The sequence below is a fragment of the Macrobrachium rosenbergii genome, chromosome 39, assembly GCF_040412425.1.
Source record: "Macrobrachium rosenbergii isolate ZJJX-2024 chromosome 39, ASM4041242v1, whole genome shotgun sequence".
In the NCBI taxonomy this organism is placed as follows: domain Eukaryota; kingdom Metazoa; phylum Arthropoda; class Malacostraca; order Decapoda; family Palaemonidae; genus Macrobrachium; species Macrobrachium rosenbergii.
Window position 1 is genome coordinate 7,071,884 of NC_089779.1, and position 18,117 is coordinate 7,090,000.

General features: G+C 38.1%; 1 protein-coding gene across 7 annotated transcripts in view; it reads left to right on the plus strand.

Moving 5' to 3' along the window:
- LOC136825689 (GRAM domain-containing protein 4-like) overlaps positions 1-18,117 on the plus strand; it is a 331,069-nt gene that overhangs the window by 67,214 nt on the left and 245,738 nt on the right. For 2 of the 7 annotated variants that reach the window (XM_067082425.1, XM_067082423.1), the window contains exon 1: positions 17,123-17,246. The exons of 2 other annotated variants lie outside the window; for them this stretch is intronic. In XM_067082425.1, coding sequence (XP_066938526.1) covers positions 17,236-17,246 — 11 coding nt within the window. In that variant the 5' untranslated portion in view covers positions 17,123-17,235. Of the gene's footprint in view, positions 1-17,100; positions 17,247-18,117 lie in introns of those variants that run through there. 3 more of the 7 variants (XM_067082422.1, XM_067082413.1, XM_067082415.1) reach the window with 3 other exon arrangements.

Below are 18,117 nucleotides of genomic sequence, written 5' to 3' on the forward strand. Positions count from 1 at the left end.
TCATCAGATGATCTTTTTTCATCCACAAACACCAACGACCTTTGTTGGCCTTCAGGAGACAAACTGACCTATGTATTTCTTAAGACACCAAATTACTTTCGTTAGTCTTCACACAGAATGTGACATTTGTTAGTTTTCAACCATGAAATGACATTGGATAATGTGCAGACTACATAAGACCTTCAGCCACTCAGTGACCTTTATTGACCTTCAGATACCAAATGATTTTTATTGACTTTCAGATACCAGACAACCTTTGATCATCTTCAACACCAAACGACCGACGAACACATCTAACCAGCAGGTGATGTATGAAAAGACCTGTCTCTGTTAGGCTTCACAAACAAACGTCCTTGGGCAATCTTCAGGTACCAAAAAGTCTTTGGTAACCCTCAGACACCAAATAAACTTTGTAAACCTTCTGATACCAAATGACCTTAGCTAAACTTCACATATCATTTGACCTTTGTAAACCTTCTGACACCAAATGACCTTAGCTAAACTCCACATATCATTTGACCTTTGTAAACCTTCTGATACCAAATGACCTTAGCTAAACTCCACATATCATTTGACCTTTGTAAACCTGCAGACACCGGATACCTTTTTTTTTTTTTTTTTTTTAACCCCCAGACACCAAATGAGCTTTTGCAACCTCCAGACACCATATAACTTTTCTTTCTTTCAGACATCAAATGACTTGCTAATTTCAGGCAATCTCAGAGTTTGAAATGATGAATTCTCCTGCGTGCTTATCGCTCCTGAATTGAAAATTATGATGTGGTATTCTTCGGGGAAATGAGCGGTTTCCGTGATTTGAATTTCGACTTTTTCCGCCGCTGCTCTTTTGCATATGGATGGCTGTATTTTCGCTCCGCGCGTTTGCATATATTATATTTTATACATTAGGATTCTTTGCTTCGAATGGCTCGGCCGTCATAAGTTAACAGACAGTGCACTCGTGAAAGGTCTTTTAGCTCGAATTTACTCAATGGTTTCAGCTCTCAGTAACAGACACGTGAATGTTTTACATTATATATATATATATATATATATATATATATATATATATATATATATATATATATATATATATATATATATGTGTGTGTATATATATATATATATATATATATATATATATATATATATATATATATATATATATATCCAGAGAGAGAGAGAGAAGATGACCCACCAACATTTTTAGGAATGAAGTTGCTATACATCCATGTCTCCCACTCTGGCTGAAATGCACTAGTGGACTAGCTACCAGGTACGCAATTCTCCCCGCTCGAAACAACAGAAGTTTAGTGGACCATTCAGGTAAAAGGCCTGAGTCATTTTAGCACCCACCGGGGTTAGATCTGAGGAGTCTGGCAGGTGAATGAGAGAGAGAGAGAGAGAGAGAGAGAGAGAGAGAGAGAGAGAGAGAGGACATTATCACACGATTTACTCATCTAGGTTTTACTGGAAAGGAGTTTTTTTTATCATAAATTTTGTCAATATGATTTCACAAAAAACTACCGTAGATTAATCTTGAAATTACGTTGCAAACAACTAAAAAAAAGAATCCAGTTATAGCTTTAGATTCCTGAAGAGAGACAGAGAGAGCGCGCTTTTTCCTGGGGCGGGGGCGGGGAGGGGGGTGTGGCCGACGGTCGGTCAAATCACTTGTATTCATTTATACATAAAGAAGTAAGTGCGCTGTTTCTGAAGGGTGACCATTGAGTGCTATATTAAGGAATTTCAAACACCTTAACAGGTTGAATAGGGAGAGAACTACGCAGTTTCAGCGATATGTAACTCAAACACCAATACGGGAGTTTTTTATTTTTTTTTTTACAAATGTTTAAAAAATATCCTCGTCTTGAAATTCCTACTCGATAGCTTCAAAAGCGAGATTTTATTTTCGGAGCAAAACCCTTTTGTTCGGGCGATGTATTCATGAACTCTAATTATAACATGACCGGAAGGAATACTGAGATATTACAAAGGTCTTTGACTTCTCCTTTATGCACAGAAGAGCGAAATGATCCATGGTGTATTTCTATTTTTTCAAAGACTTTCTCAGCAACTGAAATTAATTTGCCGTTTTGCTTTTGAGCGAAAATAGAAAATCTTTATGAGCGTAGTTCTAAGGAGTCAATAAAACACCCCTCTGAATGTGACTAACAAAAAGGTTATATTTCCGGTCTTAATTTTCATTTGGTGATATCTGACAAGAACCTGAAGTGAAGAAATAATATTCCTTGTGAATACAACTAATGAGCTGAAATCAGAGTTAATTTCTAGCGTCGTCATAATCACTAAGAAGCCGCTTACAAATGGCTTCTAGGTGTCTATTGGCTTGACAGTGTTTAGAGCTGCACACCAACCATCTTATTCCTCTCAACATATTACCACAAGGCAAGAGCCCGTGCTGGCTTAAGGCCTGGTAAATCTGAACCAGCCAACCAACTAACGGCTCTCAACCGGCTATGTCAACAAAAGCTGTTGTGTCAAAAGGGCTTTTAGTCCTCTGTAATTTACAGCCCATGGCATCTACTGGTCTCATAGATCTTGCCTATGAGTCCAAGCCGAGGACCCCAGTGTGATGGTCTTTGGCTTGGGAGAGGGACGGTAACGATCATCCGGTCCTGCTGATGAGAGAAAGAGGTGCAGGCCACGAGCAGTAATACCCAACAGTTCTTTATCTGTTCACTTATTTGTATAATCTTTGAGTGTACTAAATTCTTTATTAAATTTTTGGTCAATAATGAATCTGGGGAGACAAAGAAAGTCAGAGGAAACTAAGAATATTTTCAGTTTAAGAGTCCCTCACTACAGAAAATAAATTTTTACTCCCATTTATTAATTCCTTTTTAACAAACATATTGGTAATTGCCAGTAACTGTTCATAGACTTTTTACAATAAAATCTTATTTTACAATGTGCCAGTGTTTTATGCGTACGACTATGAATATTATCAACCCTTGTGGGTACATTCAAGTTCTGTTTACACTCATGGCTGCATATTCACTACAGCCCGACACTGGAATGTTATATGTTATGATTAAACATTTAAAGGATAATTTAATATAAATACTCTGCAATTGCCTGTGTTTCCTCTGAATACAACCCTATTGATCTGAGACTATCACATGACCCAGAGAGAGATCGCGCTTTAATTTCTCTCTCTCTCTCTCTCTCTCTCTCTCTCTCTCTCTCTCTCTCTCTCTCTCTCTCTCTCTCTCTCTCTCTTTTTCTAATGAACTGTCAGATGCTTAATAAACGATAATACACAACAAAATTTCAAATAAAAAATACCTAAAAGTAATCGGGAATACCAAGCCAAACAACAATTCAATATTAAATTACTGTTCATTCACTGTTTACATTGTTGATTTCATACATTTGATAGCAGTAAATCATTTACCCAACCAAAATAATTATGTAATTATTTCCGTTATCGGGTGTCTCTTCTTAAAAGCTGTTAGCTACAACTGAGATCTGGAGAAGACTGGTCGCTGGTGCCGTCAGAGCAGTACAACCAGCCGGGCTCTTACCATACTCCCATTTCATGACAGGCTACTGATTAGTAGTATTGCTTCTCGTTATTTGACAATAAATGTCTTTGCCTTCGTCACTCAGAAACTTATAATCTTATTCACAGATTACTTGTCATTAACAATTGCAATTGGTGTCACAGACAAAACGATCCCTAAACTTCTTTATCGTCTAATATTTATGGATGTGGTCTCTGATGAAAGCCTTGAAATTCGAAAGGTATTAATTACCATTAAGACTTCCCAAGTCTGTAGAAACAGTGGCATGAATTACGAAGATATCAGATCCACTACTTTTTAAAATTGCCAAAGGCGGTGGAAGCCTTTTTCCTGCAAATGAAGAATATGATTTATACCATAACCAGGAATCTGCGTGTCCATCTTCCGTAAGCTTTCTTGCGAATGAAACCTTCAGCTATCGTTCTTGGTGTCTTATTCATTTCACATACGCTAGAATCCATCTTCAGATGAAGGGTCACCATTTTTCCCGGCCCCTGTACCACAAGGTCTTTCATCCCCTAGACAGATAATAGGGAGTGGCTTCCTGCCCGTACTCTGGTTCCACCAAACGTATTTTCCCTCTGGGGTAGGGGCTCAAAAAGAGAACTGACTTTCCACTTCCCTGCAATTCATTTCAGAGAAATGTTAGCCCCATGCCCGTATCAACCCTGGCTGAGAAGTTTTCAGGTGTTTTGAATTGCTAATACGTGATTACCTTTATGCAACAGATGACTTAGAACTCTAAGAACGCTAACATAAAGAAACTATGGTTTCATCTGTGATTGATGTACCTGTCATACCGTCATGAAGAGAGTTGGGTATAATTATATATCTCTTAGACTAACAGTGATAGGAATCAGAGACCATAACAAAGAAGATGGTTTGCACCACTAGCGGATCCAGGGGGATGGCACCTGGGTACGTGCGCCCCCCGCCCGCCCCCATGAAGAATAATGACAAAATAATAATATTGAAGATTTAGATAATAATAATAATAATAATAACATAAATGAGAAATATGAAAATAGGAAAAAATGAAAAATCTATTTTAGAAAAATATATATATATATATATATATATATATATATATATATATATATATATATATATATATATACATATGTGTGTATATAAGTAAATATGTATGATATGAAAATTGTTGGCCCCCACCATGAAATTTTTCTGGATCCGCTAGTGGTCTACACGGTCTCAAATCGTCATATCTTCTGTGACAACCAACAGAAAAGAATTATCTGGAGAAAACCTCCGGATAAACGCTTCCAGCCACCTTCATCGAAATCAGTACAGTAGATCTCGAGATATCCTTATAAAACATAATCATGCACACGGACAGACGAGTGATGTCATGAATTACCTCCAGCTACGAGCGTAGATGTGATTGTAATAAAAAAAGGAAATGTTGAGGTGACCGAAGATTCATGAATGGTCATTGTTCTGATATAATCTAGTAGTCTCTGGACTTGGTCATTACATATTCCATTCGCTTCACTAAAGGTCAAGAGTCATTAACCCAAGTGTCTCGGGACTGCAGACTGATTATTGGCTTTATGATTAAGGGCGAACAGAACAGTTTAAATAGCTCGCAACAAGAGACAATAAGAGCTATATTTGGCAATTTATATATTTCAAGAATCTGCAGAACGATTTCCAAAGGTCTAGCACAGATAAGAAGGAAAAAATTACGTAAAAGGCTACAGTAAGAAATATTTTTTATAAAGTGAAAGGTAAAGGTAGTGAGACATCTATGCATTATATTTCTAAGGAAGAAAAATTGACAGAGAAATTGTATGGAAGTGCCACTAATCTCGTGTATTCTACAGAGCTTTATAATTCTCCGTCGTTGTTGTACTTGCTATCATTATTTAGCTAATTTAATAAGCTTGCACCTTAAGTTCTTCATGACATTTTTTCTCAGCACTTGAATCATTATTTCAAAAAAAATTCGCAAAAAAGCATGAAGGGGAGAATCCCCTCACTGTCAAAAACTTCGCGAAGATTATAATTCGGCAACTGTTTCTCTCCCTGCAATCGGTCGATGAATAACTTTCCCTATTGCTTCTGTGTTCCCTTGGCCAGATCAGAACCCTGCCATTTACTGAGTGAGCATAGCTGGTTATAAACGCCAGTAAAATGCTTTCTTTTCCTTTCCACGAACAGAGCAAAAACCGCAATGATACATTTCAGCGCGAAACAAGCTTACAATCAGTCAGGATTAATGAAAGCTCTGGGTCCTGATGCAATCTGGCACCGCCTTCGCGCCCGGAATTGAGAGCAAGTTGGCTTCCGCGAAAATGAGGCTAAAAGACCGCAAACGGATGATTGGCGATTCAAGGAAAAGGAATAAGAAGCTAGTCAGCGAAAATGGAGATTAGGAAATTACGAGGAAAAGTATCAGTGAAAATTAAATAACGACAAACGGAACGAAACAAGATAAAAAGAAATCTCATAAACATCATGAAAATAATAAGGAATAAAACGTTTAACTACAATAAAAAATTAAGTGGAAATACCAGTTAATTAATCACTGGAGGACATGAACAAATTTCTGAATGTAAAAAAAAAAAAAAAATGAACGTGCTACAGGGAAAGTAAGAAATAATGACGAATAAGAAAGAAGCAGGGAAAGCGTAAATAAGGAAGACGATGATAATGAGGACAAAAACGAGAATGAAACACAAACAGAGCAAAATAACATCGACCAGAACCACCTCTGAAAAAAATAAAAAAAGAATAAGAAGGAAATCGAAAATCCGGGACGATGGATGAAGGAGAAATTGAATTAGCAGCCTCGGGAACAAACTAAAGGGGTAGGAGGGAAGAGGAGAACAGGCAAGAGAGAACAAGGAAGATAAGATAAAGGTGTAATATAAACAAGACGAGAAGAATCCGGTGACTCAGAGTATAGAAAAAAAACAGTGGGTCAAAGTTATGGATAGGGGAGTAAAGGAGAGACTAAATAGAAGAAAAAAAACTAGCAAAAGATGAATAAAGAAAAATAGAGTAATTAACAATGTACAGTAGTGACAAAGGAGAAAATTGATATATTGTTGGGGCAACGCATAAAAAAAAATAAGATAAAAAAGTCCCTCGTCTTATAATATTTTAGGAAGAAAAAGGAATCAAAGTGAATGGAAGATTAAGGACAAAGGGGTAACAACGAAATACAATAAAGGGAGAGAGAGAGAGAGAGAGAGAGAGAGAGAGAGAGAGAGAGAGAGCCGTGAAAGACAAGGGTCCTTTGAGCCGTCTGCATTCAGCGTCTCAGAGTAGTCATCAGAGGCTCTGAGAGTACCTGAGTCCCTCTCCAGACTAGAAGACATCATTGCAGAAATACGGATTTGCCTGCTAAGATGATGCAGTTTCACGTCTCAGCCGTTTTCCTCTTTAAAAGGAACAGAGGTCGCTTCTGCCGGATAATCTTCAAGCGACCAAAAAGATGGTGAGATGCTCTAATATCACGAGAGACAAAATGAAAATGAGTGTAGTTATTTTTTTTCAAGTTAGGCAACGTGATGAAACTTCCTCGTAGTTTTCCTCATTCGACTGTAAAATCATCCTTCTCGCTTCAAGTAGTTAATTATCAAGCGATCAAAAGGATGCTGGGATGCTTAAATATCACGAGAGAAAAAATGAAAATTAATGTAGTTATTAATTTCCACTGAGACAACGTAAAGATGAAATTTCCTTTCAACATATATATATATATATATATATATATATATATATATATATATATATATATATATATATATATATATATATATATATATATATATATATATATATATATATATATATATATATATATATCCCAATATTAAGCCATGATAATCACTTAATAACGATTTCGTCTTACCTAGGTGGAGTGAGATCGATATCAATTGTTATTTGCGGCTTAATATTTGTTTAAAAAAGCCACGCTTACTGAAGTAACTATACACCATATATATATATATATATATATATATATATATATATATATATATATATATATATATATATATATATATATATTCTAAACTCATGTCCCTTATACAACTTATTTGCATAAACCTGTCTCTTGACACCTGCGGCGTTCTTTTCTTCCCACTGCCCTTTGACCTTCCCCTTCCATTTTCGGGAGCCCTCTATCGGCCTTGTGCCGCCCGCAGGCCTCATCCTTAATTACCAGCACATCCCTTCTCGTATCCGCCCCTTCAAGGTTTCCGAGAGCACCTGAGACCTGGTCGAAGGAGAGGTCCCGTCCTCTCGTTTATTCATGGAACTCGTAGAAAAATACCTTAATAAGACTTTTAATTAATTTCCAGCTCGAACAAAAGGGTCGGTGTCTCCTGGGGGAGGCGGAGTGAAGTTTCATTACTTCGTTTCGCGGGGACAAAGCGAGACGTCGTTCCGGGTTTGAAGTCTCTGCAGGGCGTCTCTTGATTGCTCCTGACGTCAGGTGGAATTGGGAGTACTTTGCTCATGGCGGGGGGGGGGGGGAGCAATTGACGTCTGTCCATATGGCAAATAATTCTGTCAAGATCTAATTAATTGACGTCTTTTTAACTAGATGCTTTTTTCCTCTCAGAAGGATGGTTCCAGGAAGGACAAACGTTTAGGATGAGGTTGGGAGCCTATAGCCTTCTTTTCCGCTGCACACCAAAATCGACCAACCACTAGATGCCAAATTCATCGCTTAGGTCAAAAGAGGCACAATGGCATCTTGAGAAAACGAACTGAAATGCATGATGCGATCAGGTAAACTTGAATGCGTTCGCTAAGGTTTCTGCCACGTTACCTTTTCATTAATCTATTCGTTTTGGATGATTTATACTTCAGTAAAAAGGGTTTCGAGATTTCATAGTTACCTTATTCCCCTTGCTTTGGTTCTGAAGTGAAAACATTCCACACCCATCCGCACACACTCACGTAACTACATCCTACTTCCCTGGGGATTCGAACCGGCAACCGCTGGAGAAGTAGGTCGGCGCTTAGTCTGCTCAGCTACAGAGTCTAAAACGAGAAGAATCAGATGCGCAACGGCATGCGTGGTATGATAGCAGGAAAGGAAGAAGGGTAATGAAAGCGTCTATGTTGAGGTAAATACTGCCTTCATATGATGTGTACATCACCTCAGGCCCTTTGGGGAGCAGAATTTAATGTATTCACTCACTTCAGGGGGGCGGGGAGGGAGTGCAATAACGGATAGGGGGTGCAGTGGTGCCCTATATACCATGCATATGCAGTTGCATATTTCGTTGAGATTTCTGTATATGCAGTAGCGTCGACAAACCGCTTTAGTGGTCGGTGGCCATTGGACAGTGAAAATCCCCCTCTAAAAAAATGTACACACACACACAAATCTATCTATCTATCTATCTATCTATCTATCTATCTATCTATATATATATATATATATATATATATATATATATATATATATATATATATATATATATATATATATATATACATATTTATTTATTTATATATAAATATATTCATATATATACACATATATACATTATATATATATATATATATATATATATATATATATATATATATATATATATATGTATATATAATATATACAAATCCACTTACCTGTTTCTTTACCCTATTGAATTTCCCGGAATACGAACACCCCGGTAAAAACCGTTCGCAAATTTACATGCCCTTACTCTGTTCGACTTCCGTCATGAATTAATGAAACATTCCATTAGCACAGAGAGGAATGTTGTAATATCATGGCAAATGCAAGCGTAAAAAAAAGAAGGCGTTTTTCTCTTTAAATTTCAAATGGCTTTTTTTTTTTTTATTCGCTGTCACTTGTACGTAACATTCGGTAAAAATGTGTCATTACTGTAATGGGTTCTACTTTTCTAACCAGAGCGAATGCCTGTTTAGGTTCGTTTGTTTATGTCCGTGTGTTAAACACGGTTTAGGGTTGTCTGTTTAGTGGCAATGCGTAGGAAAATAATAGTTTTATGATGGTACCTTAAAAAAGGGGTCCCTTGTCAAAGGTGCCACCCCTCTGGTTTGTGCAAATATATTCGGATGTTATAGGGAATGCGGTTAGCAATGCTGCGAGCTTATAATAATAATAATAATAATAATAATAATAATAATAATAATAATAATAATAATAATAATAATAATAATAATAATAATAATACCATTATAAAGGCATACTCCTGAAAAGACCTAGTTTATTTTTTTCATCTTCCTCTTGACAAAGCTTCTTCCCTGCCGAGCGTGTCATCTCAGGCTGCCATATTGACAGGTCTCGGCCCAGCTCACAGTACTATATTTTATTACTATTATCATTACTATTGTTATTATTATTATTATTGTTGCTGTTAAGGCCTCAACATCTGCTCTTGGATCTAAGCAGTGTTTAGCATAAATGGTTCTTGTAAATTACAGGACTTTCTTTGCACACAGTCACTAAACACTAACTGAACAGTAACGTACAATCACTAAAAACTGACATCCACAATACACTTACACTCACTAACACTCACACTTTCTATACACTCACACTCAATAACACTAAACACTCACTGAATACTCAACACTCACTAGGCACTCACTATACATTAAAAGCTCACTAAACACTCATAAAGCACTAAACACTAACTAAATACTCACTGTACCCCAAACACTCAGTAAACATTCACTAAACACTCACTTAATCCTAAACATTCATTAAACACTAAACACTCACTAAGCATTCACTAAGCACTCACTATACACTAAACATTCACTAAACCCTAAACACTCATTAAACACTCACTAAACCCTAAACATTCATTAAATACTCACTAAACCCTAAATGCCCATTAAATCCCTAAACATTCGTTAAACATTAAACAGTCAATGAACATTCACTAATCACTCATTAAACATTCACTAAACACTTTCACACTAAACATTCACTAACCACTGATTTTCACAAGACATTCACCAAAGACTAATAAAAATTCACTGACTACTTACTGATCATTTACTAAACAATAATATTCGCAAAACATTCACCAGACCCTAAACACTCACTAAACATTCACTGAATACTTACACACTAAACATTCACTAAACACTAACATTCACTAAACAGTCACTAAACCATAAACAATCACTAAACACACACTAAACATTCACTAAACCCTGAACACTCACTAAACATTCACTGAATACTTACACACTAAACATTCACTAAACACTAACATTCACAAGACACTCACTAAACACTCACTGAATCCTTACACGCTAAACATCCACTAACATTCACAAAACATTCACATAACCCTAAACACTCACTAAACATTCACTGAAAACTTATGTATTAAACATTCACTTAATACTTTACACACTAAACATTCACTAACATTCACAAAACATTCACTAAACCCTAAACACACTAAAAATTCACTGAATACTTACACAATGAACATTCAGTAACATTCATTAAACCCTAAACACTCACTAAACATTCACTGAATACTTACACACTAAACATTCACTGAAAACTTACCCACTAAACATTCACTGAAGACTTACACACTAAGCATTGACTAACATTCACAAAACATTCACTAAACCCTAAACATTCACCAACATTCACTGAATTCTTACACAATAAACATTCACCACCATTCACTAAACCCTAAATACTCACTAAACATTTTCACCGGATATTTACACACCAAACATTCACTGAATACTTACACACTAAACATTGATTAACATTCACAAAACATTCACTAAACCCTACAACTCACTAAACATTCGCTGAATGCTTACACAATAAACATTCACTAACATTCACAAAACATCCACTAAACCCTAACTACGTAGTACTTGTATAGAGATCGCAGCTCCAGGTATATACCCTCTATGCTCCAAGTGGATCTTGTCCGGATCATTCTTGTCATCCCTGGTTTGACAGTAGGGAATCTGGGATTTCCAAAGGTTTCTGGGATCTCCGAAGGCTTCTGAGGCTTTCGAAGGCTTCAAGACAATCTCCAGGCTCAGTAGCCTTTGGATTTCCTGCACAATGCTAAAGAACAGAGTTTTATAGAGAAGAAATCGGAGACGAAAGGCTTCGAAGATTTCTTTGGAGGAAGCCTACGTTTTTGGATAAGAATAAGCCCACATTCTTGGAGATGAATTCCGGGGGCTTCTAAGGCTTTCGAAGGCTTCAAGACGATCTTCGAGCTCTGAGGGCCATTGGATTATCCAGGAATGCTTCAGGAGCTGAAGACTGCTTCAAAGGATCCTGGAGTCGAGAAGACGTCTTAAGAATACCCAGATATCTTCTCTCGTCGTCGGGAGATTTCTATATATATAAGTAAGAAGTAATCCCATAAGACTATAGAAGATGATTTGTTAAAGTAAAGAAACTACTTATGTGTCAGAAAAAGAACTCAAAGTAATGGTTAAGATGTTAAAATGATCTAAAACCTTCGGGATTTTCCTTGAAGACATTTTGGAATCCTTCAGTCTCTAGCTCCTAGAAGAACGAGAGAAATACCACTCGCGCATGCGCCGAACTCCAAAGTCTCCATGAACAATCTCTGAGATGCTTCAAATTGTCTGGAAGCTTCCAGAGAGAGCAAGTGTCATATTTGAAAAGCTGGGTAAGAGAAAGCAAAGAGTATGGCGAAGGGAGGGGTCCGACCCAGAGGCTGCTTCCTCGGAGGAAGGCAGGTATCCTGCCAGGCTGGGGAAGCGGGCCTGGACAGGGCCCAAGCCCCTCAAGGATGGGCCACAAAGGCCTCCAAGGCTTGCCAGTCTTTTCAGGGCAGCCTTGAAAGGAAGGGTCCGACCCAGAGGCTGCTTCCTCGGAGGAAGGCAGGTATCCTGCCAGGCTGGGGAAGCGGGCCTGGACAGGGCCCAGAAACTTCAAGGATGAGGCCCTAAAGCCCACAAGGCTCGCCAGTCTCTTGAGGGCAGCCTTGAAGGGAAGGGTCCGACCCAGAGGCTGCTTCCTCGGAGGAAGGCAGGTATCCTGCCAGGCTGGGGAAGCGGGCCTGGACAGGACCCAAGAACTTCAAGGATAAGGCCCAAAAGCCCCAAAGGCTCGCCAGTCTCTTGAGGGCAGCTTTGAAGGGAAGGGTCCGACCCAGAGGCTGCTTCCTTGGAGGAAGGCAGGTATCCTGCCAGGCTGGGGAAGCGGGCCTGGACAGGACCCAAGAACTTCAAGGATAAGGCCCAAAAGCCCCAAAGGCTCGCCAGTCTCTTGAGGGCAGCTTTGAAGGGAAGGGTCCGACCCAGAGGCTGCTTCCTTGGAGGAAGGCAGGTATCCTGCCAGGCTGGGGAAGGGGCCTGGAGAGGGCCCAAGAACTTCAGGATAAGGCCCAAAGCCCCAAAGGCTCGCCAGTCTCTTGAGGGCAACCTTGAAGGGAAGGGTCCGACCCAGAGGCTGCTTCCTTGGAGGAAGGCAGGTATCCTGCCAGGCTGGGGAAACGGGCCTGGAGAGGGCCCAAGAACTTCAAGGATAAGGCCCAAAAGCCCCCAAGGCTCGCCAGTCTCTTGAGGGTAGCCTTGAAGGGAAGGGTTCGACCCAGAGGCTGCTTCCTCGGAGGAAGGCAGGTATCCTGCCAGGCTGGGGAAGTGGGCCTGGAGAGGGCCCAAGAACTTCAAGGATGAGGCCCAAAAGCCCCCAAGGCTCGCTAGTCTCTTGAGGGTAACCTTGAAGGGGAGGGTTCGACCCAGAAGCTGCTTCCTCGGAGGAAGGCAGGCATCCTGCCAGGCTGGGAAAGTGGTCCGCCTCCCGTGGGCAGCACCCATCCTCTATCAGACCTCATCGAAAGGACCCAGAAGGTGGCAGCGCCTCCGCTGCGACACGCAGCAGTCAACAGGAGGCCAGTCAGAATCCTCTTCGACGAGATAATTTGCGGTTCCTTCAGCCAAGTACCACTGAAGCGATTGAGTTCTATCGTCCTGCTTCTGGACCTTCGACTGGACATCTAAATTACCCCTGTGGTCCTGTTTTCCAAGACTTGTCAAGAGCGCCATTTCTTGCTCGAGGAACATGAACTTCTTGGTGTGAGGCTAGCGGGTGTCCTTCCAGCTCTTTCCTCATCTTCCTTCTCTCCGCTTCCTGGGCCTTAACCTTTTCCTCGAAATAGGCGATGTAGACCTCATTCACATTTTTTCCATCTTCCAGTTCGAGTATTATTTTTCCTTTGTTCTTTTCAAGTTCTGTTTCTTGGCGAGCGATGAAGTCCTTCAGTTGTTCGATATCCTTTTCTTTCTCAATCATGGTATCCTCCCATTCTTCATTTTCCTTTTTTGAAGCATTCGTTATTTGAGGAAAGATCCTTATTTCCTTAACTCCTCAAAATCCTCATTTTTTTGGATATGAAATTCTTCCTTCCGAATGGCGTTATCAGTTTCAATGTGATTGCTGCAGACTTAATCGTATTGGCCTTTACATGTAGATGGCTAGTTAGTCCTCCAAAAACATTTTTAACATTGTCATGTTCAAAGTTTTGAACTCCCTTTATAAACTATACAAACGTTTCCAATACTGGAAGCATGGTACCTTTCCTTCAACTTCTTCAAAGCATATAATTATTTACAGATGATTCTAGCGGAAACAGGAATAAAAAAAGGGAGAAAAAGACAAATTTCCAAAATGTTTTGAGAAAAGTGTTGCAGTTTCAGTTCAGGCGAAATAAGATTCCAGAGGAAAAGAATTTGTCTCTTGTACATGTTTCTAAAAATGAACTCGGAATCTTGCCTCTAAAAATACTGACCAGACCTAAAATTACATAATTAATTGGTGTCTCTCATTAAATCTGCTTTATAAACCATTGAATAAAATCGTTAAGAGCCTGATATTTATGCATACAAATTGCAATTAATAAAGCAATGGCATTTTACCTTAGATAAACGCTCGTATTCATGCTCATTCATTCATACTTTCATTCATACACACACACACATATATAAATGTGTGTGTGTGTGTGTGTTGTGTGTCTGTGTGTATATATGCGTAAAAAGGTTATATAACTGTAGACTTCTTAGTTGCAATCAAGGAGGGCATGGCGTCTAGGACAAGGCATACGTATATCCTAACCCAGTTTATTATTTAGCAATGTCACATTATATCATCAAGGCTAAACTGAGTTAAAAGACACTCTTCCTTTTAGCTCAGTTTAGCCTTGATGATGCAATGTGACATTGCTAAATACCGTTGGCAATAATACAGTGTGATATGATATACATATGCATTTTCCTGGATGCCTTTTTGATAGCAAATATATATATATATATATATATATATATATATATATATATATATATATATTTATATAAATGTATATACATACCTGTATATATATTCTAGGTCTAGCTCATAGTACTATACTTTATTATTATTATTATCCTTATTATTATTATTATTATCATTATTATTATTATTATTATTATTATTATTATTATTATTATTATTATTATTATTATTATTATTTTTTTTACTATTATTAGTATTTTGTTATTATTACTATTAATATAATTTTATTTTTACTATTGTTATTATTATTATAATAATTATTATTATTGTTGTTGTTGCTGCTGTTTAGGCCTAAACATCTGTAAGCAGTGTTTAGCATAAATGGTTCTCGTAAATTACAGGACTTTCTTTGCATACAGACACTAAACACTTACTAAACAGTAATGTACCATCACTAAACACTAACGTTCACAAAGCACTTACACTCACTAAATACTCACAGTTACTATACACTCACATTCACTAAACACGCACGCTTACTATACATTCAGACTCAATAACTAAACACTCACTGAATACTCAGTACTCACTAGGCACTCATAAAACACTAAACACACACTAAATACCCACTGTACCCCAAACACTTAGTAAGCATTCACTAAACACTGACTTACTCCTAAAGATTCATTAAGTACTAAACACTCACTAAGCATTCACTGAGCACCCACTATACACTAAATACTCACTAAACCCTAAACACTCATGAAACACTAAAATATTCACTAAACCCTAAATGCTCACTAAATCCCTAAACACTCATTAAACACTAAGTCCATGAACATTCACTAATCACTCATTATACATTCACTATACACTTACTAAACATTCACAAAACACTAATTTTCACAAGATAATCACTAAACACTCACTAAACATCCACTGAACACTTACTGAACATTCACTAAACATTAACATTCGCAAAACATTCACTAAACCCAAAACACTCACAGTATACTTACACACTAAACATTCACTGAATACTTACTCACTTAACATTCACTAAACCTTAAGTACTCACTAAACACACACTAAACATTCACTAAACCCTAAACACTCACTAAACATTCACTGAATGCTTACACACTAAACATTCGCTAAACACTAACATCCACAAAACATTCACTAAAACCTAAACATTCACTGAATACTTACTCACTTAACACTCACTAAACCTCAGGTACTCACTAAACACACACTAAACATTCACTAAAACCTAAACATTCACTGAATACTTACTCACTTAACACTCACTAAACCTTAGGTACTCACTAAACACACACTAAACATTCACTAAACCCTAAACACTCACTAAACATTCACTGAATGCTTACACACTAAACACTCGCTAAACACTAACATTCACAAAACATTCACTAAACCCTAAACATTCGCTAAACACTTACTCAATAAACAATAACGATAAAAAAATTCACAATCGCACTAAGCCCCTGTTCAATTTGTGGGTTTGCATCTAATAGCATTCCCAGGTCAATAATTGATATTGCGAACATACGGAATTCCGAAAGCAAATTTTAAAAGCCTTCTCTGCCATTGCTAGTTAATCGGAATTCCACGAGGCGTCTATATTACTGACTCTCTGACCAGAAAAAAAAAAAAACATTTATCACGTATCTTTGCTGTTTGGGCGAAATATTAGAGGCCCATTTATTCACTCGGTACTTCTTCACCATCACTTACTGTCATCGTGGAAAATCCTGTGCTGACATAAGACCACTAGCAGATCGGGGTCGGGGTGGGGGATGGCGCCACCTGGGCACGTGGGCCCCCCCCCATGAAAAACAATAACAACATAATAGTATTGAAGATTTAGATAATAATATTTTGAGAAAAAAAAAATAATCTTAACGATAATAATAATACACACACGTACATATATATATATATATATATATATATATATATATATATATATATATATATATATATATATATATATATATATATGTATAACATGAAAATTAGTGGCCCCGCCCATGAAATTTTCTGGATCCGCTAGTGCGTAAGACTCACCTTTATCTAGACTAACCACTAAGAGCATTAGATTCCTTTGAATTTAAGTTTTTGTGCTGAGGATACCAAGTCGTATGGTCGGTTAATATTTTATATAAACAATTTCATTAAAATAGAAAAGAACTGATGCTGGCGTTTCAGAGCGCCACCAGATGGCTCTGTTAATCTCGTTTTCTTAGATGACGTCACGAGATTTGATGACGTCACGGGACTGGGTGGGACAGGCGGGAAATTCAGTCTCGATCAGACCCTCAGTGACACAGCAGACGCTAACATGGCGTGTTAAAACGAGTGCCATCGATACATTTTCAGGCAAAACTTAACCCGACTTTCTTTCACACCTTTCCGATGGGACGCAGGTAATGTTTACGTGTTTTTCTGTACGTATATCTCAGCAACTGTTAGTAAAATGTTCAAGCATAGGGTTGAGAATCTTGCCATTACTGGAATGCCAAGTACACCACGTTAGTTTGCTACCAACAACGAGCACAGTTATTTCAGTGCTTCGTCGTGTAATGGTATCACAGGACGATGAAGGTTTAAGTAAACCAACGCAAATACCTAGATAGGAACATAACCTAATAAATCAATCTAAACTTCTCCAGAGACCAATCGTATGCATAGGCCTATATGTATTCCGCATTGGTATTATGATTGGCGTATGAAAATGTCACATCACACGATGCATCAAGCCGATTAGCCATTTTCTGGCGAATTGGAATGAACCTAAACTGAAATGTGTCATTAATTAACCAGGGTTTTCGCCCAACTACTAGGCCTAAGGTCGATGGTTTCGTGATACCACCGTTGGTCGACTTATCAGCCAACTTGAATACCATTGGGTGTGGTCATACCTTGGATGGTTAATCAAGGCATATGGAGCTAGCAACCTCATCCCATATTGCAAGCTGAACCCCTTGCAGCCACATGTTCCGGCGTAAGTCTGTTAGGCAATGAATTCTTTGCAAACAAGGTATTATTGTTGGTTTACAATACAAATGCAAGGGAACCTATATGTGGCTATAGGCCTAGTGCTTATTGCTGTAGTCGGTTTCATTTCGTCTCTTCTCTCACCAACGTAATTTTCAGGTAGATATGGTTTATGCATAGTTCTTGACTGGCTGAAATCAATGTTTCCGATATCGTCGGCTTAATTTGATATAGATGGAAAATGTTTCTTCAGTAATACATCTGAATGCCTTTACTGTAAAGGCATTCAGATGTATTACT